The sequence below is a fragment of the Cucumis melo genome, chromosome 6 (assembly GCF_025177605.1).
Source record: "Cucumis melo cultivar AY chromosome 6, USDA_Cmelo_AY_1.0, whole genome shotgun sequence".
Taxonomy (NCBI): domain Eukaryota; kingdom Viridiplantae; phylum Streptophyta; class Magnoliopsida; order Cucurbitales; family Cucurbitaceae; genus Cucumis; species Cucumis melo.
Genome location: NC_066862.1, coordinates 8181876 through 8209823, shown reverse-complemented (window position 1 = coordinate 8209823; position 27948 = coordinate 8181876). Strand labels below are relative to the sequence as shown.

The 27948-nt window shown below is 35.8% G+C and overlaps 1 protein-coding gene and 1 long non-coding RNA gene across 2 annotated transcripts; both read left to right on the top strand.

The window, feature by feature from the left end:
* The first annotated feature begins 17 nt into the window (after window positions 1–17).
* Window positions 18–5163, top strand: LOC127150092 (cyclic nucleotide-gated ion channel 1-like). Its single transcript, XM_051086958.1, has 2 exons — window positions 18–113; window positions 4692–5163. The coding sequence occupies exons 1-2, from the start codon at window positions 85–87 to the stop codon at window positions 5077–5079; spliced, it is 417 nt and encodes a 138-aa protein (XP_050942915.1). The 5' UTR covers window positions 18–84; the 3' UTR covers window positions 5080–5163.
* Window positions 5164–5289: 126 nt separating this feature from the next.
* On the top strand, window positions 5290–7838 carry LOC103484151 (uncharacterized). Its single transcript, XR_536679.2, has 5 exons — window positions 5290–5938; window positions 6044–6325; window positions 6879–6990; window positions 7074–7317; window positions 7396–7838. It is a non-coding gene; the product is annotated as an uncharacterized LOC103484151 (long non-coding RNA).
* The last annotated feature ends 20110 nt before the right edge of the window (window positions 7839–27948 follow it).

The following is a 27948-nucleotide window of genomic DNA, read 5'->3' as shown; positions in this document are numbered from 1 at the left end:
ATATATTCGTTCGATACTTTCAAATTGGGGGAATTATATTCTTGAGTTATCTCCGAGAATTGAAGTTCTCAAGAGTTGTAGTAAATGGCCAATGAAAACAATATTATTTCCAGGTTGGTTTTTTTTTTTGTTTTCGTTTTTGTTTCTCTAAATGTATTTCAAACTTACAATCTTTACTTGTTTGAATTATTTGGTATTAGGCAGTATTTCATTTTCTTTTATTCAAAATACTATTTTTCTTTCAGAAAATTTTAATAAAGGTAATAAAATACCAAACTATTTACCATCTACAACAAAGTCTATAACAAAGTCTATGTAATTAGCCATTTTTAAAATAGTTCATGTTCGCCCTTCCGCTTTTCTTATTTTCCTCGCTGCGATTCTTTCATCGTCTTTCTCCTTGCTACGATTCATTGTCTTTCTTCTTTTCCTTTTTTTTTCTGCTTCGATTTCGTCTTTCTTACTTTCTGATTCTTTTTTTACGTTGTTTAATCTTTTCATCATCTTTCTTCTTTTCCCCATTTTTTTTCCACTGCGATTTGTTTATATCATCTTTCTTATTTTTTGATTAATTTTTTACGTCGTTTAAATGTGGGTAACCAAATATAAACAGACCGTGTACAAAAAATAACAAAATCTAAAATATTGTGTATAAAGAATCTTGAAAAAAAATCATTTAGATTGGATTAGCCAAATGTAAGCGATCGTGTAAAAAACATATCATCGAGTAAATAAATCTAAACGATCGTGCAGCAAAAGAATTAAAAAAACCATTTAGCCAAATCTAAACGATCGTGTAAACAAATCTAAACAATTGTGTAGAAAATAATAAACGATCATGTAACAAAAGAATTAAAAATAATCGTTTAGCCAAACCTAAACTATCATGTAACCAAATTTAAACATAACCAAATTAAACGATCGTGTACCAAAAAATATCAAAATAGCTAAATTTAAACGATAGTATAGCAAATATATTACGCACACATGATTAACTGAACATTTTTGGTATTTTACACGATAGGCTTCAGGGCTTTTTTCGTTTTCGAAATTATTCTATATTATATAAATACTTTGACGATTTATTCTACTTTTGAAAAAACCCCTTTTATTTTCTTAAAAATAGTGTATTTCTTTAAGAAATATGTCTCTTGAGTTCTAACTAAGTACACCAACGAGGATTTCAATCCCACCCCCTCATTTAGATACGTTAAAAGCCCGTGCGTTATAGGTTGTAAAAATTTTTAAAACATGAATATTCAAAGTGAAATTTGAATTTGAATGCAATATTTTTCATTCATTTTAAATAGTAAATAGTAAATAGTAAATATTTAGTATTATTTTACAAAGTAGTGAGTAGTGGATAAACTTATATTTACTAGTCGGAACTATGTGTGTTTCATCCCTGCGTTTTATAGAGTTGAAAATAAAATATGCATGTATAAGTTGAAAAAAAGTTATGCAAAAATATGGGATTTTTTTAATTTGTCCGGTTTCCATTTCTTTTCTTTTTCAAATTTCTCTCTCCCCTCTGTGGAAAAAATTCTACCTCTTAAGGGTCGTTTCGTTTTGCAGGTTTTCCCATGGGATTTTAGACAACCATTTAATTCTCTCTTTGTTTAACATAATTTCACATTTTAAAATTCACCATATATATATTATTATATGGGGGACTTTAAAACCCATCTAATATGGATTTTCCATTACCAATGAGATTTTCATGTCTAGAAGATAAACAACCAAAATATAGCTTAGTTAATTAATAAATTAACATAAGGAAAACTTGTGTAAATGTAACAAAGCACCGACATATTTACGGCTCGTGTAACAAAGTCCATAAAATTAGTCATTTTTTAAATATTCTAGGTTTGTCTTTCCATCTTTCTTTTCTTCCTCACGATTTGTCTTTCTCCTATTATTTCATCTTCCCCATCTTTCTCGCGATTTCGTCTTTCTTTCCCTGCGATTTCGTGTTTCTTCTTTCTTTTTTTTTTTTCTGCGATTTCTTTCCATCATCTTTCTTATTTTTTAATTCTTTATTTACGTCGTTTAATCTTTCAATTGTTTTTCTTCTTTTACTCTTCTTTTTTTTTTTCGCTTCAATTTCTTTCCGTTGTTTTTCTACTTTTCCTCTTCTTTTTGCGATTTCTTTCTATCGTCTTTCTTCTTTTCCTTTTTTTACGTTGTTTACATTTGAGTAACCAAATCTAAATGATTGTGTACATGACTGTGTACAAAGAAAAAATAGCAAAATCTAAAAGATCGTATATAAAGAATCTTGAAAAAAAATTATTTAGATTGGAGTAGCAAAATGTAAACGATCGTGTATAAAGAATCTTGAAAAAAATCATTTAGATTGGAGTAGCCAAATGTAAACAATCGTGTAAAAAAGTAAAAGATCATGTAGAAAAAAATAAAAGATTGTGTATAAAGAATCTTGAAAAAAAATTAGAATGGAGTAGCCAAATGTAAATGATCGTTTAAAAAACATAAGCAATTGTAAAAAAAATAAAAGATAGTGTATAAATAATCTTGAAAAAAAATCATTTGATTAGACTAGCCAAATGTAAACGTTCGTGTAAAAAAAAGTAAACGATTGTGTAAAAAAGTAAATGATCGTCTAAAAAAGTAAACGATAGTCTAAAAAAGTAAACGATCGTCTAAAAAAAATCTAAATGATCGTGCAACAAAATTAAACGATGAAATTGAAAAGATAAATTGTAGCCATATCTAAACAATCGCGTAGAAATTGTAGTCATATCTAAACATTCGCGTTATAGCCATATCTAAAAAATCGCGTATAAATAGTAGTCATATCTAAATGATCGCGTTGTAGTCATATCTAAACGATCTAGTATCAAACAATAACTAAATCTAAACGATCGCAAAATTATTAGGCACGCGTTGTTGACGGCATGGTTGATGGGGTATTTTTGACATTTTACATGTGGGCCTCTAGGCCCTTTACATTTTTGAAATTGTTTTATAGGGTGTAAATATTTTGGCGCCTTTTTATATTTTTGAAATTTATATTTTTGAAAAGACCCCTTAACATAAAATATTTATTTACTATTAATTTTAATTATTATTAAATATAATTATATTATTTAGACCTAATAAAATTCAAGTAATATTTTTAGAATTAATATTTTGTGTTATCTTAACCATATAATATAAATTATGGACATTTTAAAAAATCGTAAAATATTGAAATTATTTATAACATATAGCAAAATAATTTTTTTTTTTATCCATAACAGTTTACTATGAAGTATTATAGTTAATTATTAATATTCTAATTAATTTATATTAAATTAATTATTTTTAGTAATCAAGTATGTTTAGTTTAAAGATATTATTTTATTTTTATTTTAGTGGTGTTTGCAAAAGTAGTAAATTTAAAAGCAGATAGCCCTTTAATATATCTGATTACTTGTCATATTTGTAATATGCAAAAAGATGTGCTATGAGCTATTTTTTTCTAATTGTTTTTGTCATGCATCCTTTTATTCTATTAACTAAGTAACCAATTAACAAAAAAATTATTTTAGGTTAAATTTAATTCATCCGTAATATTTAGTTAAATAATTAATTAATTTTACTAATTATTGAACTGAACACAAATATTTAACTTTCAGATATCAATTATGATGCTCTTAAACCACATTAATTATCTCTAAAATTTAAAATCGAATCCTAACTCAAACCGTAAGGGTTGAGATATCAATTATCATGCACTTTAACCACAATAATTATCTCTGACATTTAAAATCCAATTCCCAACTCAAACTGTAAGGGTTGAGTTGGGTTAGAAAATTGAAAAAAAAAATTGAGCGAGGTTATTGGGTTGACCCAACCCGACCGGTTATATATATAGGTACGTATGTATGTATATACATATATGTGCGTATGTGTCTATGTATATACATATATGTGCGTATGTGTCTATGTATATACATTTATGTGCGTATGTGTCTATGTATGCATATATGTACGTAAGTATGTATACATATATTTATTTATTTATAATAAATGAAATTTCTCATCTCTCTCGGCATAGTGTGTCACTGACATAGTGCATTTTTTATTAAAAAGTTGAAATTCTCAGGCCAATCGTGGCCCCGAGATGGCCTCGAGCTAAAGAATATAAGTATTATGTAGTATGATCTCGAGCTAAGGTTGTCCCGAGTTTAATAACAGTAGCTCCTCCATCACTTTTGGCTTGGGCATTCATTTCTTAGTCAATCTGTAGAAGAACACAAAGGCTGTTTTGGTTTCCTATCCCACATTGGTCGACACTCCCTAAACCCTAAGAAAAAAACCAACCTGCTAAATCAACCCGAATTTTTTAGTTAGCTTGGGTTGACCCTTGCATATTGAACCTGTAAGGATTCATTTTTTGCTGACCCAGATATTTAAGTTGGTCCAAAATTTTCTTTTAATCTAGCCCAACCAAATTTATATACATCCCTAATATCTATATCCATCAAATGATATTTGCAATCAAAACCGTCTGTATTTGCCCCCCTTCTACATATATTCCTTACACCCAACATTAGGTGGAGGACTAATTAAAATGTTGAACACGGTAAAACGCCCATTTAAATTGAACTTGGAAAGTTTGTGAACCAAACTCCTTTCTTTCTTCATGGTTGAAGATGAATTCGTGTTGTTATATGATTTACATGCAGGACAAACTCGGAAGATCAAGAACACAGAAACATTGTACTACGATTTGGGTTTCTCATTTCATCTATAACAGCTATTTGCCTCGACGTTTTATTCTTCTACATGTACTACATAGACGATCAGAAAAAATGCTTCGCTGTGGACAAAAAAGATCAAGAAAGCGGGGCCAGGTCGGTGACAGATTTCATCCTTCTACTCGAAGTTGCCTATAAGGTCTGCTCAAGTTCGATACTTGAATTATGTCCTAATTCTAAAATGAATGCAAATGCTCCTTTGACTTTCTTCGGACGCCTTGCCGATGTTAGCAAAAGAGTTCCATGGATGAATGTCCTTGTCGACTTCTTGGCTTTGCTTCCCTTTCCACAGGTTCTTCTTCAATACTTTATGTGATTCTTATACCATTGTCTATTTTGGATCAAACCCCATCTATTTTTGGAGTACGCTCCAGTGCTAATTCATTTTTATTGGCATACTCATAACACTTTTGAGCTTCATTTATAGTTAATTCATCTACAACATTTAGTTTTGTCATTGACTCTTAAGATTTATATAGAAGAGATACAATTTAAATCTATTAGAGAACATGAAATTCCATATCAATGCTTGATTTAGCACAGGGAGAGAAGTATGCATCTTTTTGAGATTCTAATTTCTAACATCTATTGATTTTTGGAATATAAGGTTTTTGAGAGGAATATTCATTTCTCGAATCTTCTGTTCAATAGACATAAATTTTAAATCCATTTCTTTGAGTCTGTCCACGACAACCATATCACAGGAAGAATCCATCTTTGTCTTGTTATATTTGCATTTTTTTAGAAATGTTGCTTTATGCTTAATTACTAGCACTGATGCAATTACCAAAAAAGAAAATGAATAAATAAAGACATAGGTTAAAATTGAAGGCTTACAGCAAAACAAACTCAAAAGTCAAGCCACACCTAACTAATCTACGGAAAAAATGATGCAAATGATCATAAGAAGTACCTTTAAACTTCAATTCTTAACATTGATAACTGGAAATGTGTAGATTATCCTTGTGGTAGTCTTTACAAGTAGGAAAGGTATCAAATATTTCGAAAACAAATGGCGACTAATCTTTCTGCCTCTTTTCCAATTTGTCCCAAGAACCATCTGAATCTATGTGTTATGTAAGAAATTTTCCAGGAATGTTGCTCCTAATGACATAACAGGAACCGGGCAGTTCAGAGGCACATTCAATTTCCTTCTCTTCATTCTTGCCAGTCATGTATGTTTCTTTATCTTTCGTTTATCAAACATGGAGATTTAGCATTTTAATGTTCTGAATGATCATATTGGTTTTAAAGGTGTTGTAACTTTTTCGTTTGTGAAGGTGTTTGGAGCATTTTGGTACTGCTTCTCAGTTCTAAGAGAACTGTATTGCTGGCAAAGTGCATGCAAATTTAACAGTGGATGCAGAGTGAATTCATTTTTTTTGTGAGGATATCACAGGCAATGAACAGTTTGTTGATAAGTTTTGCCCTATCAATCCACCTAATTCAACAATATTCGATTTTGGCTTATTTCTTAATGCCCATCAATCTGGTGTCACGAGGGTAAATGATTTTCCCGTAAAGTTATTATATTGCTTCTCTTGGGGACTACGTGCATTAAGGTTTGAAACTTTTCCTTCACAACACATCTCTGTTTGTTCTTCATTTTAAATGGCTATTACCTTAATTATCAACTATTGGTGTGAGTTTATGATTTTTACGTGGATAATAATCTTCAACTCAACTTAAAACTAGATCAAATAGTAGTCTGAGTTTACAAGTTCAATGATCTTATTTTATTTTTTTTCCTCTGTATGTGTTGGTCTTCATCATCAAAATGTAGTTTGAGCAAATATGGGGAGAGGAAAATTAGAATTAAAGATCCAAGTTTGAGATTATGTTGATCTGTTAAGTTTTATCAACTTCTAACCTCACCCCCTCCCCTTAAGACCACCACCAAGCCATGTTGGTTAAATAATAATGTTCTCGAGTATGTTTGAAGTACCTTTCGAATATAGCATTTTTAAATGATAACTTGAATTAACTCTTGTTTGTTGAAATTATGAGATCAATTTTCAACTTACAAAACTCTCATCTGGTATAAATAACTTCCTAGTTTAGAAGAGAATGAAATGTGATAATATCATCTCATGTTTGATCAAATTCAATTTGCAGCTCATTTGGGTCAAACCTGACTACAAGTAGCTATGCATGCGAAAACATCTTTGCTACTCTCGTTACCATTGTTGGGATACTTCTAGTTGTTTATCTTATCGGCAACTTGCAGGTTTGTTAAAGATCTTCTAATCCAATATGTCAACCTCTTCTTTTCTAAATCAGTAACAAAGAAATGATTGCATCACTAAACAGGTATATCTACAATCCTCAACTTTAAGATCAGAGGAGAAACGAAGGACAATGGAAAAAAAAAGGCGTTGAAATTGATTTTTGGATAGATTATTATAAATTCCAGAAGAAGAAGGAAATCAAAGAGTTTGTAATAGACAAGTTTGAATGGCAAAATGATGTAAATTTGAAAACACTGCTCGACGTGTTTCCATCTCCATTCGTTGAGGAGATAAAGAAAGAACTTTGCTGGGATATCCTAAAAGGGGTGAGTTTTTCTTGGTACATTTATGAAGTAACATGGTAGAATAGAAACAAACAACTTTGATCAATGTTTCATTGGCAGGTTCCAATGCTTAAGGAATTTGAAGAGGAGAAGTTAAAAAAGATGATGAAAGATATGAAGCCAATGGTTTTTGGAGAGCAGAGCTATATTATTCGAGAGGGGGAGCCTATTGAGCAGATGCTATTGTTCACAAAAGGTATGGGATTGACATTTAGCAAGAGCACTGGAACTAGAACAACGATTAACACTTTTGGAAAATGTGATTTGTTTGGGGAGCAACTATTGGATTGGGCAGCAGGAAATCTTCCTACATTTGAAATTCCTTTGTCCAAATGTACTCTCAAGACACAGACTCAAATGGAAGCCTTTTCTCTCAAGGCTATCAATCCACAGTATCATACCAAGTGGGACAAAAATATGTATAGGTTAAGTTAAAATTTAATCCCGCTTGAACTTTATGTTTGTGTTCCTATGTTATAAACTAATTTAAAACGACTAGAAAAAAATATTTATGTGCATATTGGACAACCAAACATCTATCTTTAAACATCTGATCATAATTTGTCATCTGACAAATTCTAGTTTTTTAAGATGTTAGGACAACAAACCCTCTAAATATCTTTATAATGATATAGTATTGTTTACTTTAGATATACATCTTCATGACTTTGCTTTTGGTACCACCATAAAAGGCTCCATACAATTGAGATAGTTGTTCACACAAAGATATATAGCTGCAATCCTTAATTACTTTTCATTTTAATTCACATCCCCATCAAAATAATATATTAAAAATCTTAAATGGATCAACTTTTCAATACCCTTTTAAACCTTTTTTAAACTTACCAATAAAAATATTACATTTCAAAGACTTAAGTGGTGTTTGGCTAACTAACTTCAATAATGTTTGGTCGATGAAGTTGAGTTGGTTAACTCTCTCCCTACGATGTTTCCAATGACTCTATTCGTATACAACATCATAACTCACATCAATAGAACTCTTTTAAGTATCTAACAAATTGGACACACACTTGTGTATAAAAAGTAATCTTTAGAAAATGTGGATAAGAACATTAGAAAATGAAAATGAACTTTGAAAAACATTTTTTCCAATGTCATCCAAATAGGTTTTATTCCTTTCTTTTTTTTTTAATGACAAAAGAAAATCAAATCAGATGCTGTAAAAAAGGAAGAAAATCATTTTTAACTATAATCTTTGTCAGTTATACCAATTTTTAACCTTAAAACTTGAATAATTGCATCAATTTTAACCACAAATATGAATAATTGTTTTGACATAATGTATTTATTTATTTGTTTTATGTTCCACTCATAGATTTAAAAAAAAAGTATGAAGCATGTCTTAAGTTTGTTGCTTCGGTTACAACGTAATGGTAGAAAATTGTAAAATATGTGCAACCTTTTTAGTTGAGTGAATGCTAAATTTGTTAAGATACATATAACTTCAACCTAAAATACTAAACACTCACTATAAAACACAATATCTCTAGTTATCTTTTTTTATTTTTTTTTTGATCTAATTGATTCTACCTTTAAATTTGGGTCCATAAATTATTTTTCAAGAGTGTTTCAAAAGTGTTTTTAGGTGTTTGAAATTAATAATAAATAAATATAAACTCGACCTGAAGAATTTACCCGTTATAGAGCGTTAGTGTTTCATAGGTTGACAAAATCAAATCCTTGTTATAAGTAACAGGTATATAATACAAACCTCTCAAGTCAAGTTTAGCAGTTAAACCATAGCAAAACATGTTTAGTTGTGCCAGTGTGATAGAACACCAAGTAATTTTGTTCTAATTTGATTGAAACAACTTCAAAGATTACAAAGTAGAATTTTTTAATAAACAATTATTAGTTCAAACATACAGGAAATTAAGAACACAAAAGTAAAAAAAAAAAATACCCTTTCTACCTATCCTCTCTCTCAAGGAAGAGTGCAAAAAAACTACCCACAAACCATCCCTCTTCTCTCCCAAACTCAACATATTTAGCTACCTCTTTACTCTAACTCACTATGGTCCTCAACACTACTATGATCTCCACTCATATTGCCCTTACTCCCGTTAACGCATAGTGTGGTCTCATCCTCAATAACACGTGCACTATCATTCTTTTTTCTTCTGCGTATTGCAACACAATTGAAGGTCTAACACAGTGCTCATGTGTGTGTATCATTATACTGTTAATGTAGGGATGTGAAGATTGAATACAGGCAATTGAAAAGGAAGGTGAAGGAATACAATAAAAGAGATGCACAATTTTACGACAACATTTTTACAAAAATGAACAAGTTGGAGCATGCTAAGTCTATTGTAATCTGCCTATTACCACTTATCCAGTGCCATGTAAGGAAAGAGACCTGACCCTAGAAAGCAAGGACAACACTCAATCTCTCTCTTCTCCTTCTACCTGGAATGTGTAGGAAGGCTCCAATCCAAGATAGAGGGCGGCTTAGCAAGTTAAGCTTTGACTGAATTGGAAGTAGAAAAAAGTTTCGCTTTATTGGCAACTTACAGTAGCTCAAAGGTAGAAAGGGAAAGAAAGGAAACTGCAACTTTCTATTATTTGACAACCGATCGGTAGATAGAGGCAGACATATCCGTAAGTAGCTGTGACTATCATTGTAGAATCCGTAGCTTAGTAGAAAGATTCGGGAGATCTATAATTGCCACCAGTTCTCGTATGAGATCTTTAGAAAAATTGGCTTAAAAGCTTCAAAGAGTTCATATCAATATCAAAAGAAGGGCACAAAGCGATTCTTTCTTTCTTCTTTATGTTTAAGTAGGTTTAGAAAGATTAGTTTGAAACAAGAAAAGATAGTGATCATCTTTGGCCTCGCCTTTTAAGAGTAATAATCTAACCTAGGTTTAGAATGAGTTAGAATCTCGAATCACAATCACTTTCAGTTTTTATTATCTCTTGAGTCAAGCTAGAAGAATGATCATTTGAATGAATAAGAGAAAGAGAGAGACGAGACTCTGGTTGGACTGAAAGCCTAAGCCAATGGTCTACACCCTCTGACTAATAAACGACCTTTATGAAAAAAGATCGATCATTCCCCTGCTTCTTTCTCTTATGCTGCTGAGGCTGCAAGGGATGAGCTACTTTCAAAGTCTTCCCCTACCCTCACAGAGCGGTCTGGTTCCAATCGTTACCCTCTTCTTAAGAGTTAAGATATTCTACCTGAACCAAAAGAACTCTTCTATAATTGTGTTAGCTTGACTCCTCAAATTCCAATACGATCTCTTATCGATCGATCTACTAAGAAGGCTAGAAGAAGAAGGGATGTCGCATCTGAAAGCACGAACTTGCACCGTTACTTTATGATTTACTCAACTATTATAAAACACACGGAGCGGGCCAAGACTGGAGAGGATGAGAACTGCAACAGAAACTGCCAAGGAAGATTTCTTTCGGTGAGCTTACTTAGTGTGCTGCCTCCGCTTCAAGAAGAAAGAGGTACGAATTCTTCCCTTCTTCTCTTTTGATGAAAGAGATGATTGGGAAAGAGAATGTGGTGGTAGACGTCAAGGACAGACCCTCAGGCTTTCTCTTTCCTCTTCTTATTCTTTTTCAAAGCTCTTATCAATAGAAATATTGAAGGAGTCGAAACATTTGACTAACTCGTCTGACCTTTTTTTCCTTACCTTTCACGAAGACCTACTAACTCTCTACTTTCACTGGTTTATGAGGTTCAGATCTCTCTGTCAGGATGAATTTGCACTAATGAAATTCCAGCCTTGAAACATAAAACAAGGGATGAGGTAGATGATCACTCCGTAGGAGCAACTGTGTTTCACTAATTGTTGAATTTATGAAACTGAAATCGCAATAGCTCCTTTACTACCTCCTTCTTTCGAGCCAACTAAGTGTACTTCATCTGATGAATGAAACTCAGATCGTCTAGCTTATTGCCCGAGGTGCGAACGAACTATTCGTTTCTACCATATGAATCTTGTTGCAGGACTCGTTAAAGTGAATATGGTAGATTTCATATGTAGAAGGAGGGGTTGAGACGACTTATCCACTAAATAGACTTTCCATTTTATCCATTAAATCAAAGATGCACTGGTTAGCCTAGCCCACGAAGCGATATTTTCATTCGTTCATGACTCATTAAAATAGGAAGCATCTTCAGACTCCTAACGGAGGGTCCTCTTGACTCATGAATTTCACTAAAAGGAGTGGGGGAGGTTTGAAGAATATTAACGAGGCCTACGAAGCGGGGTGGGTTAGACACAACAATAGGGATTAGAAGCGAGAACCCTTACTGCTTGACCAGGAGCTCTGGCTTTAACAAGAGGTTCTTCTCTGCCTTCGCTCCTTTCCATGATCATCGATGTGCATCAGTCTTTGGGTTGGGGATCAGCGGTACAACTCTTTAATTGATTATTAACTTCTTAGTCTACCACTACGCTTCTTTGCTACGTAGGTCTCCTCTCTTTTTGCCAGGGAGATTCAATTTTTCTTCTAACTCAATTTTATCGAGCTGTCCACGGTCTCATTTGCTTAACGATTTTGGTCTTGAATTCATAATTGGACTTCTGACTCTTCGTATTTAAACCTCTCATATCTTCTTCCTTCGTACCTTTGTTCTCGTATTAATCAGTCCTATCTCACTACAACTAGGCTCGTTCGGCTGGGTTAACCTATCCCCTATCCTTGTAGAGTTGCTTTTCTATCCTTTTTTCTTATCTCAAATCTGACAAAACCTATTCTCCTGAAGCGAGTTAGACTTTCATTGCTCATTCTCTTTTTTTTCTTGGTTTTGACATAGGTTGAATGGAAATTCCTTCTATCTTGCATGACTTCTATTCTCAGTCGCTTCCCTTCTTCTCTCAAGTACTACAACTCTTCATCTTCTGATGTTCTACTTCGTCGACTTCCTTTTTCTCTCTGGTCTCACCCAGTAGATGAAAATGAAAGGGCAGGCTCTCAGGAGGAATCATATGGTAATGAGAATTTTACCCACCTACTATACCTTCTTCTCTACTTTATATGGAGGATAATTCCACTGATAGTAAACAAAAGGATACTGGATTGAGTGAGTTAGGGTGGCAAAGAAACCCAAATAAAGCGTAATGATTTGAAGATTGATAATAGTCTTTAAAAGAATACAAAAAGCTTACGAACATAAGATTAAGGAATCTATACCGCTTTGTGGAAAGATCACAATTGGAAGCTCGATCTATTTTATTCTCATTTTTGGGAATCAATCACTCGAAGTAGGGAAGAAAGCCAAAGGCATCGTCTTTGCTTTACATATTGAATTTCCCATCTACCTACCGTGTAGCTATCTCGCTCTTTCTTATTGGACGGTTTACTTGAATACGAGGAATGAAACTAGAATGAGTAGGACTCAAGGGAATATAAGAAAAATCTACCTTTTCGTAAGAAGATCAAGAAGCCCCATGGTTAAGCTACCGATAACCTTTCTAGTTTAAGCTGCATGGATGCTGCTTCATACCGTCCTAAAGTAGACTCCTCTCTCGAATGAGAATCTTTTCTCATTATATATATGAGTCAGCCTTCTTGTTTCCACTTCTACTATGACTGAATATCGCGTAGTGGGCTCAATCTCACGCCTAGGCGCCCACCTAGTGTAGGGACTACGAGAACTATGGCTATAGCAACAAAAGAAAGAGATGCAAGAACAGGTGGTCAAGCTTGAACTTCCCAAGAGGGAGGGGCAAGGGAAAGAACTCCTTGCACTAGGTCGATTTACGTTCGTCGATCATGTGCCAATGCCTCAAGGTCCATCTTCTAGTTGTTTATCTTCTTCAGACTAAGTACCTTTCAATCCGACCAAATGAAACATGTGTAAAGTGTGCTAGGGCACTATTAAATCGAGTCTTTTCGCAAGATGAGGATGGCTCCACTTGTTTATCTTCCTTTCATCTTTGAACTTGAAATATTAGATTATGATGTATTTTGGTATTTGAGCTCACCATGGGCAAAACAGCGAAGTAGTAAATGTCAATTTGACCTTAGATAAATCGTGCGAAATGGGCTGAAAAGAGGTCTTTGTGCTTTCAATTGTCTTCTAAGCAGACCATATCAAACGCCGAATTGACCGAACCCTTTATTTATCCACAGGTCCTTTTAACTCATGAATTCCACTCAAACAAGTCAAGAGGACCTTCGAAGGCTAAAAAAGAAGAGGAGGACTAGTTAGAGGACCTCTCGGATTGAGACAAAGATATGAGGCGGTCTAGAGGACTCACTGTGGTAAGGAATGAAGACTTGCACTCTGCATTCTCTCCGAAGGAGTCATTCTTATCTCTTATAGAAGAGTTTCTTGGCTTCTCCCCATACTAATGTTAGTCAGACTTTTTAAAGAATAAACTCCTCTTTTCATTGCACTCTTTAACTTACCTATGACAAAGAATCTTTGGAGGAGTCTAAAGGACATTCCTTGCCATAGGTTTCTACTGTAGTAGGACATAGAAGGCTCCGAAGGAGTTGTCTTTTCTTTATCTTGTTTTCTTCTTCTCTTCTTTGAGGATTGACAGTCTCGGTTGAGTAACCTAGGTAATAAAAGGAATTTGATGTTTTCGAAGCGTCATCAAGAATCAATCATACTTCCAAAATCAAGTAATTAGATCTTGAATCAGAAAGGATAGTTAAACCTGGAAAGGATAGGATAAATGATGCCTAGGACTAGTGGGAAAGCAATCACTATATTAATTAGGACCTCAATGGCTAACCGTAGGTCTACAACTTCTTTCTTGGATTGATTGGATGAGTGTTCATCGATTGAGGAAGTGGCAGTAACTTTTGTTCTTTCTGTGTCAGAATTCAGAAGAAACCTATTATTAATATGGATACAACTATGTGAGAATCTCTTTATTAGAATTCTCAGTCTCAGGAAAGAAGGCACCCAATACTACAAGAGGGTACATGGCTAGCTATAGCTAACCCATTTTTTGGGATCGTCCACAACTTGAAAGAGAAAGAAAAATACTCGGGTCGACCCTATTGCTTTAACGGGTCTAATTCCCCTTCTTCAAGTTCTTGTATGTCATTGTCGGATAAAGAAGAAGGTGAAGCATTTGACTGAATCATTTCTTTCTTAGAAGGGCAAGGGCTTTAGGCTTATCAATCAGTTTTTAGAGGTAGGCTTATTTCCTTCATGCACGAGCTTATTGGCCACCGACCCTTTCTCCTTTATCAGATTTAGAATTCATAGTAATGTCCACAAAGAATGAGACTACTTTACTTCCATAGCTTGCTCTTTACCTTGGAGTGGGGCTATACATTTCGAAAATGGTCTCCCTTCCTATTTAGTTCTTTATCTATGAATATCAGAAGTCTTTCTTTTCTTTAAACGTCTTCCTCTATCTTAGTTATATGAGTTCTATACTCTTTTTCTTCTTCTTTTATAGAAGTCAATGACAATTAGACTATTCTAGGAAGGAAGGAAAGATTGGTTATCATTCTATGGAACTAGAGAGGTTTTAGTTTTTGGGCATAAGAAATTAGAGTTGAGAGCGAAAGCACTTCTGATCTGAGGCCTGACTTGAGGCTAATCAGTTGTGTAAAGGCTAGTGGTACGATTAGCTCAAACCCTTGGGGAAGCAAGACTGAGAAGAGAAGAAGAGATATATAATAGAATTGTTGTAAAAAACTGAGGAAGGAGCAAGTTTCGAGTTTACATTTGAGCTCTTGAATGATAAAAGGTGTCGCTCTAAATCCATACTTTCGACACGAAAGAACATAGTAATGGTTCTTCAATGAGATACTACTACTAGTAATCTGGTACCTCATCAATAATACCTCGGGGTAGCCACCACTCCATCTTCCTTATTTATTATTAATGCTAGGTGCTTAGCAGTTTGAACCCTCTGCTCGAAAACAAGAGAAAGTATCTCTAAAAAAGTAGGAAGTTTTTCCCTTCGTTGCTGCTTAGTTGTAGAGTCGATCGGCAGCTAGGGTTTGAGATCTTCTTCCTTCTACTAAAGACATTTCTTTCTATCTTATGATTATATTTGAAGCTTTTTCTTTCCTTGATTAGAATATCATAAAAAATGAGTAAGGAAAAGAGCTAGTCGGTCTTATATCATTATTTCCTTTTCAAGAACAACAACTTTCTATCTAACCTCTACCCATATCCAACTCTGATGCCTAAACTCTTTTCAGTGGATTGTCGGAACATAAGTTTTAGTCCCATGAATGAGTCCAACCTGTCCTCCATCCTCTTGACTCATGAATTCCACTCAAACAAGTCTAGAGGACCTCCGAAAACTTCCCTATCATACTCAACCGAATTTTCTTGTCTTACCCTTAATTGATGGATGATGAAAAATGCTCATGTATCGATGTATAATAATGAACTGAAAGACTGGGATGGAGTTCTTGTGCTTATACCCTGCAACGGTGTGGTGGTTTCAGTTTTCTTCTATCATTGCCTTTCTTGTGCTTGTATACTTCTCTTCCTTCCTACTTATGGTGGTTTCAGTTTCCTATGACACATGTTATCAATAGAATGCCATCTCGGGTCCTCCACCTCCAAAGACCTTTTTCCATGTCTAAAGGAGTTATTTCTACCCTACCACATGTTGTTTTAGTGCACTAACTTATACCCTCTTTGCCTAGCTTCTTCTTTCCGTACGACGCATCCAACGTATCGAGTTTTTAGTTTCAGTCTCTCCTTTAAGATCCTAAAAAGTCTAACTTGGAATCTGCTTTCTCACCGAGACTTTTTCCTCATTCCTATCGTATCATAATAAGGGCTTTGCAAGAAGTCTTTGGATAGTCAGACTCCTTTATGGAACTCGAACTTTTGCTCCGTGGACTCATTTATGGAACTCAAACTTTAGGGGTTCGCCCTATCCATGAATTTTAGTCGATTTTTTAGAAATATATTAGCTGATTAAGTAGTAGTTGTTGTTCTTTTTTCTTTAGTACCTTTAGTAGTTCCTATACCTGTTATATTCATCGCTTTATGGGAACTTCAACAATCTAGGATTTTTTTATTATTCCTTGCCACTGCTTTTGTACGAGTATTCACTTCTTTTTTTAGTGGTTCGAAGTCCTGTGGAATGAATGAGTCACCCATACTAGTACAGGAAAACGTATCAAATAGAATTTCCTTCTTCGGGTGGCAAGCCAGGAGCATACTTTCTCTAAATCAAATGGAGAAGGCAACTATTTCAAAGTTTAAAGGCAAGTGCTCACCAAGCCTTAGGAGTGTATGTGGATCTTTGTAGATAGGGTTATGGCTTTTGTTTGCTTTAATAAGTGAGATATCACTTGTGCCTCTTTTGTTCCCCTCAGAATTGATGTCCGCCATGCCTTTTCCTTTATCAGGGTTCTATTTTTGTTTGAATTAGCTAATCAAATCAAGCTATAAAACTTCTTGAACTGGATAGTGTAATGGTCTAAACTTCTTGCTATCTATCACTTCCTAGAGTTTCGTTCGGTGATCTAGGATTTTCTATTTCCTTTAAAGCTCGAACAGCGAAGACGACCACAGAAAAAAGAACCAAGCGTGGACCTCATTAGTCGAGCAGGGGTTTTGCCTCTAAACCTAGTGGGGTAAGATGTGAGGACTCAAACCGCCCTTTACCTGGTTTTCTAGGTTGAAACAAGTGGGGGGAAGGCCAAATCCACCGTTTCCCACGGGGAGTGATACTCATTCTCAGTTTAGGTAGGGTGAATATAGGCTTTTTAATATGAGCGAGAATAGGGGGTATTTGTAAGCCCTCTATGAGGAAGATTGATTTATCGACTTCCCAATATGGACAAGAACTATCCACTAAAGAAAGGAAAGCTAAAGCAAAAATGAGTATGAAATAGCTCTTTCTTCCACTTTGATTAAAAAAGAAAGCCCAAGATAAGATCGTCTAAGCTGAAGGCCGCCACACTCTAGATCCATGAATAGTCGTGGGCAAGCACCTTTCGCAAGCAAGTAGCTAGCTTTCACCTTTCTGAACAACAAGGCGCGAAAGTCTGAGCCTTTCCTATAGGTTGTACTTAGAATTAGCAACCCAAATAAAGGTTTGGATTTCTTAGCTGTCGAGCTACTCAAGCTAGTAAGCTAGCATACACATATTTTGCCTGATTGCTTTAAGCGAAGGTTGACCTCCACCTTGTCCTACCTTTGCAATTTCTTGGATTTTTTGTTGCATTTTGTTAGTTTCTATAAGATTGATATTTAACGATAAAAGATGAAAAATAACTGAAAAGAGATCTTTTTTTTCATCTTCCATATGTTAAAACCTTGCAAATTGTGCATTTTCGCTAAGAAACCAGTCATCACCTACTTACGCAACTGGGACTAAGGCTTCTGGCATGGATCCACTGAATTATTGAATTTCCCACTTGCAATATAGCCCAAAAAGTCAAGAGAACGCTTGGATAATTGGCTAGGGTGTGATTGGCAGTATGTATAGGGCCCAGGTATATATTCATCGGGAAATACTAATCCCCGATTACTACCGATTCCAACTTCATGTTCCCGAGTTGGACCTCGTGAGAGAAAGGCAGTTATCAGAAGTAAAGAAAGAGACTAAGGGTCAAAGAATTTGAGATGTTGACTCGATTAAGAAAAGAATCTAACTTATCTCCTTCCAAAATAGGTTAGACTTCCAGGCACATTCCTTCCCTTTGTAACCGCGGAGTGGGCTCAAATACCACTATGTAGGTCTCATTCCAAAAACCCTAGGCAAACTTCTTTTCTTGTATTTTGATAGGATTTGTACGATTCAAAGATTTCTCTGATTTTTTTAGATAACTTGATTTTTCTACCCTACCTCTTCTTGGATGCAAATTAGAGGAAAAGGAGATTGATTCGATCTCTTTCGTAAAAGTCTTTATGCTGAATGAGAATAGACTTTCTTATTCCATTTCTTGTCAAAATAAAAAGGGGAATGAGTGAAATGGAAGAGAATTGAATTCATACTTGTGTAAGATCTTACTTTGGATCAGAGGGATAGACTAGCCTAAAGCGTCTAATAGAGACGCCGACCGCCTCAAGCTATAATGAAAGTAGGGTTATTTTTCTTAGTCTGCGTAATGGGTTAACAGATTAGTCCTTCGATCTGCACTGGTTCGACCTACGCTACTCGTTCATTATTTATTAGATTCTTTTAAGAAGAAAAGCTTACAATATCTCTTCTACCGTAGAGTAGGAGTCTCATATTTCTACTTTTGGGACGAGTTTCTTGCATTCTTTCTATTATGCAACATAGTACGTACTTAGTTCAGGGGGAGTGATGCAAGCTGGGAACAAGTATGATGAGGTAAAGGGGGGTTCGTCATTGTCATTTCACTAAAAATACCTTTGAAGGACTACACCGTAGTACTGAGTATAGAAAGCGGTGTCGTGATGCAGTCGCACCATCTATGGTTCTGGGTAATGCCATCTATCCTTTTGTGCCTCATACATCGGCTCCAAGAATTTCTTTGATAAAGAAAGACCTGAGTATACTGGTAATGTTGAGGCACACCTTAAAGTCAAGTGCTTCTCCCCAGGTCCACCATTGTCATCTATCGATGACTTACCTTTAGTCTTTTTCTAGTACTTCATAGTCTTTATATAGACTTTCTCGTACACTTGTAAAGCAACGTTTGTCCTCTATGAGCTGATATTGCACATGAGCTCTCTTGAGAACTGTTATTATACCGGCCCACGTAGCGGTCTTGCACATTCATCCATTTATGACTTGTGAATAGAGAATATTCTTTAATTTTAGCTTTGCAAAGAAAGAAGAAAAGCGATTGCTACTTCTTCGAGAGTAGCCACAACGGGTTTAGTCTCCTTCAACCACTTCAGACAAAGAAAGTGTGACTTTCTCTTCTGCCTGTGTTTTCTGAGAAGGCTCGACGAGGTAGGTCCCTTACAGAAATCCGTAAGTTCATAGTTCACAGAGCGGTTCTTAAACTAACATCAGTCCTTCGACCATTCATGAAAAAAAGATAGAAAAAGACGGGTTTCTGAAGGAACATGTCTACTTCACATGGAAATTCGTATAAATCATATCAAGCCTAGCGATGTGAAGCGACTAAGAACCTACTAAACCAAGTAAAAGAAAGTTATGTTATAAGGACATAATATCTAAAGCATAATAATTCAATGATGAATAGTGGATTTGATACATTGTTATATGAGGGTCTAACTATCCACTAGGGAATGCTTTTGCAAGAACTTCAGCCCTAACAAGAACTGCATAGTGGGCCTAAAAGAGGGATAAATTATTATGCCCCAGCGCTTAATTCGAGGGCCTCAACTCTCCTTTTTCTTCTTTATGGGTGGACAATGAAATTGACCATTAAGAGAATGAAGAGAAATATGCCTTTATTTAGCTAAGAGCTTTAAGCTTTGTTTTGTATTCTTTGAACCTTATACATTGATAGTAATCCTTCTGTTTCTTTTGTTGCGGGATTAATTTGAAATTGATCTGATATGAGATTCATTTCATTATTATGCTTCCTTTATCTGAAATTCACTTTCTTGTCGTTGGACCAATTATAATGGAACTCACTATCTTCTTATGGGACTGATTATGTTAAGCAATTCTTTCATGGTCCTATGCTTAATGAACCTACTATTTAGAAGAAAGTGAATATGGAAGAAGACTACTCAGGAGAAGCCGTCAGACTAAGCTTTTTCCATGAAATTCAATACAAAAATAGCGATTTCTTCCCCTTTTTTATATCACTTTTTTTTTCTTGTTTTTTTTTACTTCAAAATCAACCCCTAACCAGCAAAAAAAGCCCTTTGCATAGGCCTAACTAAACTGCCATTTTCTTTCAACTCCCCTACAGCTCCGTGGAAAAGGAAGAAATAAATCATATTCTATTTTGATGGTTGGGTAGGAAAAGTAAGATTGGATTTTGTCGGGACTGACAAGGCTCAAACGCGCAGCTCTGCCTTGACAGGGCGGTGCTTTGACCAATTGAACTACAATCCTAAGTGTCGATTTGTGCCCCGTCTCACTTTTCACTCAGTGCCTTGGGGAGTAGGTTTCAGCTTAGTAGGATTTCTCTTCCTTTTATTCCCTTGTGAATCAAATTGAGGCAGAAAGGGTATGCCACAACTCTAAAGGTTGGTGCAAGTTTCAGAAGCTAGGTAATTGGATGAATTTTCTCTTCTTCTTCTTTTTGAGACTTTTTTCCTCTCTTCTCTTTATCTTGACTTCTCTTTTCCTGCTCTGTGGGCATTGATCTCTTTCTGCAGATATTAACCTTTTCATTGATCTCTTTCATACTACTAATACTCAAGCTAGTCTCCCTTCTTTTGAACCTCTGGTCTCACTTGGCTCTTTTTAACTTTGTCTCCTTGCAACCTATTATTTTTTAATAGAAGGGTAGTCGCTTCTCATATTCAGCCGTAATTTCATCAATTCCTTCATAGGAATTGACCTTGAAGCCTCAACTGCCCAAGAAGTGATCCTGCAAGAAAAAAGTGAATGTCTGTCGAGGTAGGCTCTAGGAACTTCTCTTGAGACTATCTTTTTCTTCTTTTTCATCCATGTACAAACTCGAACCTTCCTTGATTTGGACTCTATTTGATAGAAATATCCCTTTCATAAGAGAACTAGGATAAAGCCCTCAAGAGAGATTCTTTTCTATAGTAGAACTAGTTATAGAATAGGATAGCCTCACCATCCAGCAATAGAGTAGATTTAATAAGGCAAATGAGGGGACAAATGCAAGATAAAGAAGACGAGCATGCCTAGTAAATTAGTACAAAAAGCATCAGGGAAAGACCCAGACCCGTTAAGGAATCCGATTCTGTGGAATAATAGGATCTCGACCTTCCTTTTTGTAATGGGAGACTAAATCATAAAGGTAGCCTTCATAATCACCATATGTGGATTCTCTCCATCTTGCTGTCTGGACTTTGGAAGACTACTCTATATCAGAATATCTGATTGACTTGCTAGGTCGGACATCCAAATCTTTCTAGACTAGACTACTAGAAAGCTATCACTTTCATCATATGAAAGGCAAGGCTACATAAGATAATGGAGATGTATAGGACTGCAGAGCAAGCGAAAAGGCCCCTTGTTCATTGAGGTGGTTAGGAAAGAGTACTCTTCTTCATGGAAAGAGTGTGTACTAGGTATCGAGTCTTTCAGGATCTCCTTCCCGATGAGCGAATACTTATTTTGCTTATTCATTCCATTACATCGATCCTTCAGACCAATTAAAGAATGTCTAAAGCAAATGAAAAGAGAAATATGCCCTTGAAAGTTCACTTTTTCCCCCTTTCCCTTCCACCTCGAGCATTGATATTCCCTTCCTAAATATGCCAATATATCATAATAATATATAAGAGTGGAAAAGCATTGATTTTCAAGGATTTTTCCACCGTACTTTTAGAAGCGTGAAACTGCTCCTTTGAACTTCTACTTTATCGTCTTCTGACTATGATTGTCTCTGGTGAAAGCTAGGATAAAGCCTAGTAGAAGGGAGTCCTAGCCTTCTTGTCTTTCAAACCTACTAAAAAGATTCAAGCCTATCTTCCTCTTTCCCGAAAAAGAGCCATGTGTTCACGGAACAAAAGGGAAAGTTAGCCTTTGCTTTACCTACATATGCAGATCGAACCTCTCTATTTTATGGACTCGGTCGAACTATCACTATTTCTTCTTGTAGGTCGTATTTGCACCGACTCAACTCGATCTTTCTAGTTCTTATACAATACTATATATAAAAAAGAATACATAAAGAAGAAGATTATCTCACTGCACCAAGAAAAGCATTACCTATTGGGACAAGAGCGAGGGCTACAGAAATCTTCACTGATTCCACTAATGAGGGGACAACCTCTGCCTAATCATGAAACCAAGACTTCTGAGTTAGTCTGACCCCCTACGATTTCAGTGATTGACGAACTTGTCAAAGAAGGTATGAGGCTGATAATTGCCTTAATGAACACGGGGGGAGAGACTTTGAATTCTTGTTAATAGAGTTTGAATGTCCAAAATAGGTGGTGATTTGACATGATTCCATTTCGTGTAGGCGTTAATTGTGTATTCTCCCTTCCAAAGTATGGAAAAGAGGTTTTTCAATCCAACACTATACGAAAGAAAGAGTTTAGACAGAGGAAAAGGGTTTTATTCATCACTTACGTCAAAAAGTCTATCCTAGAAACCATCAACTTTTTCGCATTTCATTATTCCAAACGCAGTTTTGATCTTTCACTATTCTCATAAGAAAGGAAGGGAAAGGGGTCGGGTCCTGCGATCTAGAGGGGTCATCTAAAGAATTCTCAGTTTTAGATGTTAAGGAAAGGAAGTTGAATTCCGAATTCGCTTTCTTTAATTAGACTATCAAGCTTAACCTTTTAGAAGTACAAAAGAAGAAGAAATCGATCGTGATGTATAGTCGAAAAAAGATAAGAAAAGAAGTCAGAAAGAGAATGAAAGCTTACCAAGATCATCAATCAGTCCCTAGGGATAGTAGCAGTTCAAGTAAAGTCTATCCGCTACTTTCATCTTCTATATTCCCACAAGGCGGTCAATCGAGTCCTTTTGATTGGTTAGTGGAATTTCATGAGTCCTCCATTGCATTCTAATGGATCAAAACAAGTCCTTCAGTGCATTCTAATGGATCAAAATCATTCCTTCAGACGGTTTGAAGTTTCATATCCATATGGATTTCTGAGTCCTTCGAACCAATCAAACATGTCCTTCGGTCTTTATACTCCTAACGGATGGTCCTCTTGACTCAACTAAAAAAGTAAAGAAGGATTAGTCCGGAGTTCTATTAGTTCCATGAATGAGTGTCGAAACCTCTTCTAAGTCACTTTCTTCTCTGACTTGTACTATTCTTTCTCATCATCTTTTCCTTACCTCCGGTTTAGTAGGTAACTTGTCGTAGGTTGCTTAAAGCTTCAGACGAAGGACTCTTGATTCCATATTGAATTAGATCTTTTGCTTACACTTGATTTACTTCCCTTCAATAAGAAGAGCTCTTATTTAACTTGTTCACATTGTTTTAACCCTGGATGAAAGAAAAGAGAAGACAAATCCCACAGATCTGGCATAGGGCGAAGAAAAAAGATTGATCTGAGCATTGTAGGGGAATAGGTTTATTGATCTCTTATCGAGTGGGCAAAGGAAGATTACTTGATACTCTTAGACTCGCACTCTGATCGCAAAGTCGAGACCGAAGGAAGAGGAACTGCTATCGACCTTATTTTGTTATTCTGCTAGGTTAAAGAAGAGAGAATATCTACCTCTTTTTCAGTATTGTTAGCATGTTGTCTTGCTAGTAGTACTAATAGAATAAATTTTTGACTGATTAAAGATAAATTTTCTTACTCAAAAGTGGGAAGAGCCTCTGGACGGAAGGAAAGCCTACCATTTGATGCTAGAACCTAGGCTTTCTTTCTCTAAGCTTTCTCTTGTTGGGATAGAAGATTGGCATCTCTTTTTACAAGAGATGCTTGCACCTCAACTAATTCCCTAGCCGCCCTCAGCTTTTCTGTCTGATGACTTGTTAAGAAAGTTAACTTGAGCCTTAGCTGCCTTTTACCTAGTGCTTAACCTCGCCAATACTACTTTAAGAGAAGAGATTGCAGGTTGAATCTATACTACTAAAAACTAACTTCACTTGCCCGATGTCTTTCTGCTTTATGGGGCCACCTTTTGATTTGACTGAGAGTGTGAAAGGGATGATTCCATGCAATCGATCTCATTCCCTTACTCTTTATTCCTTCTGTTTCTCGAATATAGTAATTCATCAAATGAAGTTCATTTTTTGATGCAAGTCAAAAGGCTAAGACATGAAAGTAGGATCAGCTGACTTCGATCTTCCTTGATAGATCCAGGACCCGAGAACTGAGAAAGAGTTAAAGCAAAATTATGCAGAATGAGAACAAGTGGCACTTATGAATATCGACCTGATCCGAGTGCGATCAGATTTCTCCGAAAACTCATAATCCACTCAATCTAATTCTTCTTCCTCCCCCATCCTTTCAATATCCCTCGTGTTGGAGCTCTGTCTCTTCCCTTTCCAAATTGAAAGCCTAAGCGATCCACACCTTTGCATGTTCATGACCTTACTAACGGAAGAATGGAGCAACCTTAACTACTATCCCCACTAGGGTTAATAAAGAACTTTTGTCAGTCCTCTTCCTTATGGGCGAGCCTTAAAACTCTTCCATTTGTTTTCTTCTTCTTCCTCTATATTGGTCGGTTCGGCATCCTATGTTATGGGATCATTGTTACCTATATTGATGTCGACTTATGTCTTTCCTTTTCGATTGATGTGGTGAAGATTCAGTGGATGGATGGGGACCTGAAGTTCTTTCGTCGATTTGAGTTCTTTTAGTGAAGAATGGGACTACCGTATTCGCCTCTGAAATGAGTGAAGAGGGAAGAGGGCGCAACATCTCATGCTTATTCAAAAGAGATAGATTCCCATTCAAGTGGATTCTTCTTCCTACTCTCATGAAGTTACTCATTCAACCTATGAAACTAGAACTGACTCCCTAACTAACTAAGCTAGACCCACAAAGTGTCCAAAGGACTCATGAATTCCACTAATAGGACTCTAGACCCTCTTCCTAGGCTTTTGCCATAGAGGTCCTTACTTAGAGAAAGAGGAAGTATCTTGAAGTTACTTATTCCTATCCCTTTTTCTTCTTTTTCTGATGACTTAACCTACTAAGTCTGCGTTTGCCAATTTTCTTGAATATTTTTCTAACGAAAAGATGGGGAATAAAGACTAGGTCAAGTGGAATAACGAATAATCCTACGATTTCCACCTCTCTTGGGCCTAGTTACGAAGGATCTCATGAAATAATAGCTCAAACTCACTCTTCCTATCCCTACCTGAAACCGAGACTGATTCCTATTGATGTTATGGTTCCAAGAGAAAATTCCTTCAAAGAAGAGTCTTAACAAAGTCAGAATTCGATAACCCTCTTCATTACCGATTGATTCTCTATCGATGCATAATAGGAAAACCTCTCTTGTGTCCATTACCCGTCTTAAAAAAGCATGGTCTAAGGGTATATTGAATAACCTCTTTCTCCGATCTTATATATTTCACATCCTATGTTAGCAGCTGACCCCTTGTTCATTGAGGCGGTCAATCTGGTCCTTTGTTAGCTGTTACTGAAGGTAATTTGGCCTAGAAAACCTTTGACCCCTTTTGTTCATTAATAATAGTTGATCTTCTTCTTCACATCCGAGGACGAGATTGAATCAATGAACAAAGTGGGGAGAAGAGAGAAGTGACTGTTCATGATCGATGTTATTGGAACAAGGTTCAAAGAATATTGACAAAGAATATTGAGAAGAGACTAGGATAAAAAAGTTTAGACTTGATCGAAAAGGGGAGGGGAGAAAGCCTTTCGGAGGAGTATATAGCTTTGTTAGGAGTCTGAACTTTAAAACCTACTCAAAAGTGAAAGGAATAAAAAAAAAAAAAAGGAAAGCCTACCATAACAAGAAAGCCTAAGGGAAGAGTAATAGCCGATTGGCTTGGGACCGTAGGCAAACTTCTCCTTCTTCTCTTTCTTTCAGTCTTTGAAGTTGGCACATCCTTAGTGATCTGATGGTGCTGAGGTCACATCTTCCTATATGCGAACGGTAACTAAAGAAAGAGAAGTTCTAGCCTTATCCGTAGCAGTTGGAGTTAGCCTTGAAATTCTCAGTTGAAGAATGAAAAGAGAAGAAAAAGGTATCTATAGAGGTCGTTGAAAGGTCCACATCCCAAAGAAAGAGACTCGTATTCAAAGGAGTAAAGAGCTTAAAAGTCATATGGTGTTCGAGTTCCATAAAGGAGTCCTTCGAACAAGGTTGTATCATCATCAGTATCTGCAAGAGTAGCTAGCTCAGTTTAGGCAGAGTGAATGTATATATTAATGGATAATGAATAACTATTTCTCTTTCTCTTAGTCTTGAGTTTGAGGATTAGTTTCATGATCAGTTGATCAGACCAGGAGTGCTAATTATTACCTATGGGATTGGTTAATAGGCTTTATCGATATGAACTAGCCCTTTTATCAAGATCAGAATATCACTTACCAAATGGTACAAACTCCCCACTAGCATAGGATGAGGAAGGATCAGGACATGGCGCCGGTGGAAGCCGAATCGAAGATAGGATTGGAAAGTTGTAAAGAGAGGGTTCATTTGACAATGTTGAACATACATGGGAATGCCTTTGGTTAAGACAATTTCTTTACAGGAATGGCCTTGTAAGGTTTGACAGCTATATGGAATGAGAATAGGACAATGACCTCATCAAGAAAAAAGATATAATTTAGGGACACTTTAGTCTGATGGCACCTCTGAACGTGCCTTTCGGTCGAGTCGTCTACTTTCCTCAAGACTGATCTATGTATATAGAGACGCTTTTTTTAAGAAGTGTTAGAGTCACAAGGTTCATTGTAAGCCCCTTGTTAAAGGAACAAGCATTTTCCAGGACTAGCTCGCTTCCCATTACTCGACTCAGGCTATTGTCCGGTCCTCTTGAATGTGGCTTCTCTATTGCTTTGTTCTAAGCATACATGGACCAGCTGACTACAAGGCTTTCGATACCCATTGTATCGGTCTCAGATGAAACTGTTGGGTTCGAAGTTATCGGGCCTATCGTCCCTTTTTTAGCCATATTTACCCTCTTTCATTGCCCGAACTCCTTTTTACTCATGTCATTGTCATGGTAGAAAAATACTTTGTAAGTTCAGGTGTGAAGCCAAGAGTTATAGAGTCAATCGGGGATGACGAAAGGGAAGTTTCAGTGGAAGCTTAACCTACGAACACAGGGCTAGGCAAGCAAAGCTAGAAAGCTCTTACGAAAATATCCGGAATAGGGGGTCTTGTTGTTGAAGTTCCTTCAAGAACATAATCCATCAAGATAGAAAACCTTGCTTTGATACCAACTGATAAAACAGCAAACCATCAACAACGATTGTATGAGGTGAACCCTCAATTATGCTACATAAGAAACAACTATAGGTACATATAAGTAAAGACAGTAGGAACATAAGACATTGTTGACCCAAATTTGATGACACAGCCTCTACGTCTGGGGGTCATTAACCCGTGATGAGAGATTTTATTACTTTTTCTTATAAATCATAAAGGCACCCTTATGGCATTATGTATACAGCTTACACAGTCAATTTTATACTCTATACTTTAAGTGATATAGTATTACATAAAATAAACTATCAATGATATAATTCAAAGTTATTAAAGATGAAAAATCTCTCTTAATCAATTTTCTCATCAAGCACCAGATTAAGGAATGGTTGACGAAGATCTCCCCTTTAATTGAATATCTCATAACTCTTCAGATTAAGGAACATTGATTCTCCTTCTTCACAATGAAGTTGTCGATCTTCGTGTTGAGGTTGAAATAAACACTCCTTATGAAACATAACATATCATTCAGAAAAATGGCATATTCTTACTTACTAGATTCTCCTCTATTTCTTCAACGCACAGAGTCTTGCGCCGTCACATAATCTCTTTCTCGATTTCTTCACACGTCGAGAATCCAAATAAGGATGAATAAATATACTTTGAAGATCCTCCCTCATTCCATGAATAAAGGAATTACAAGATACACAAAATCTTTCCTTAAATATTCTTCCAATAATATAAATGATTAAAAGAATATCTTTAA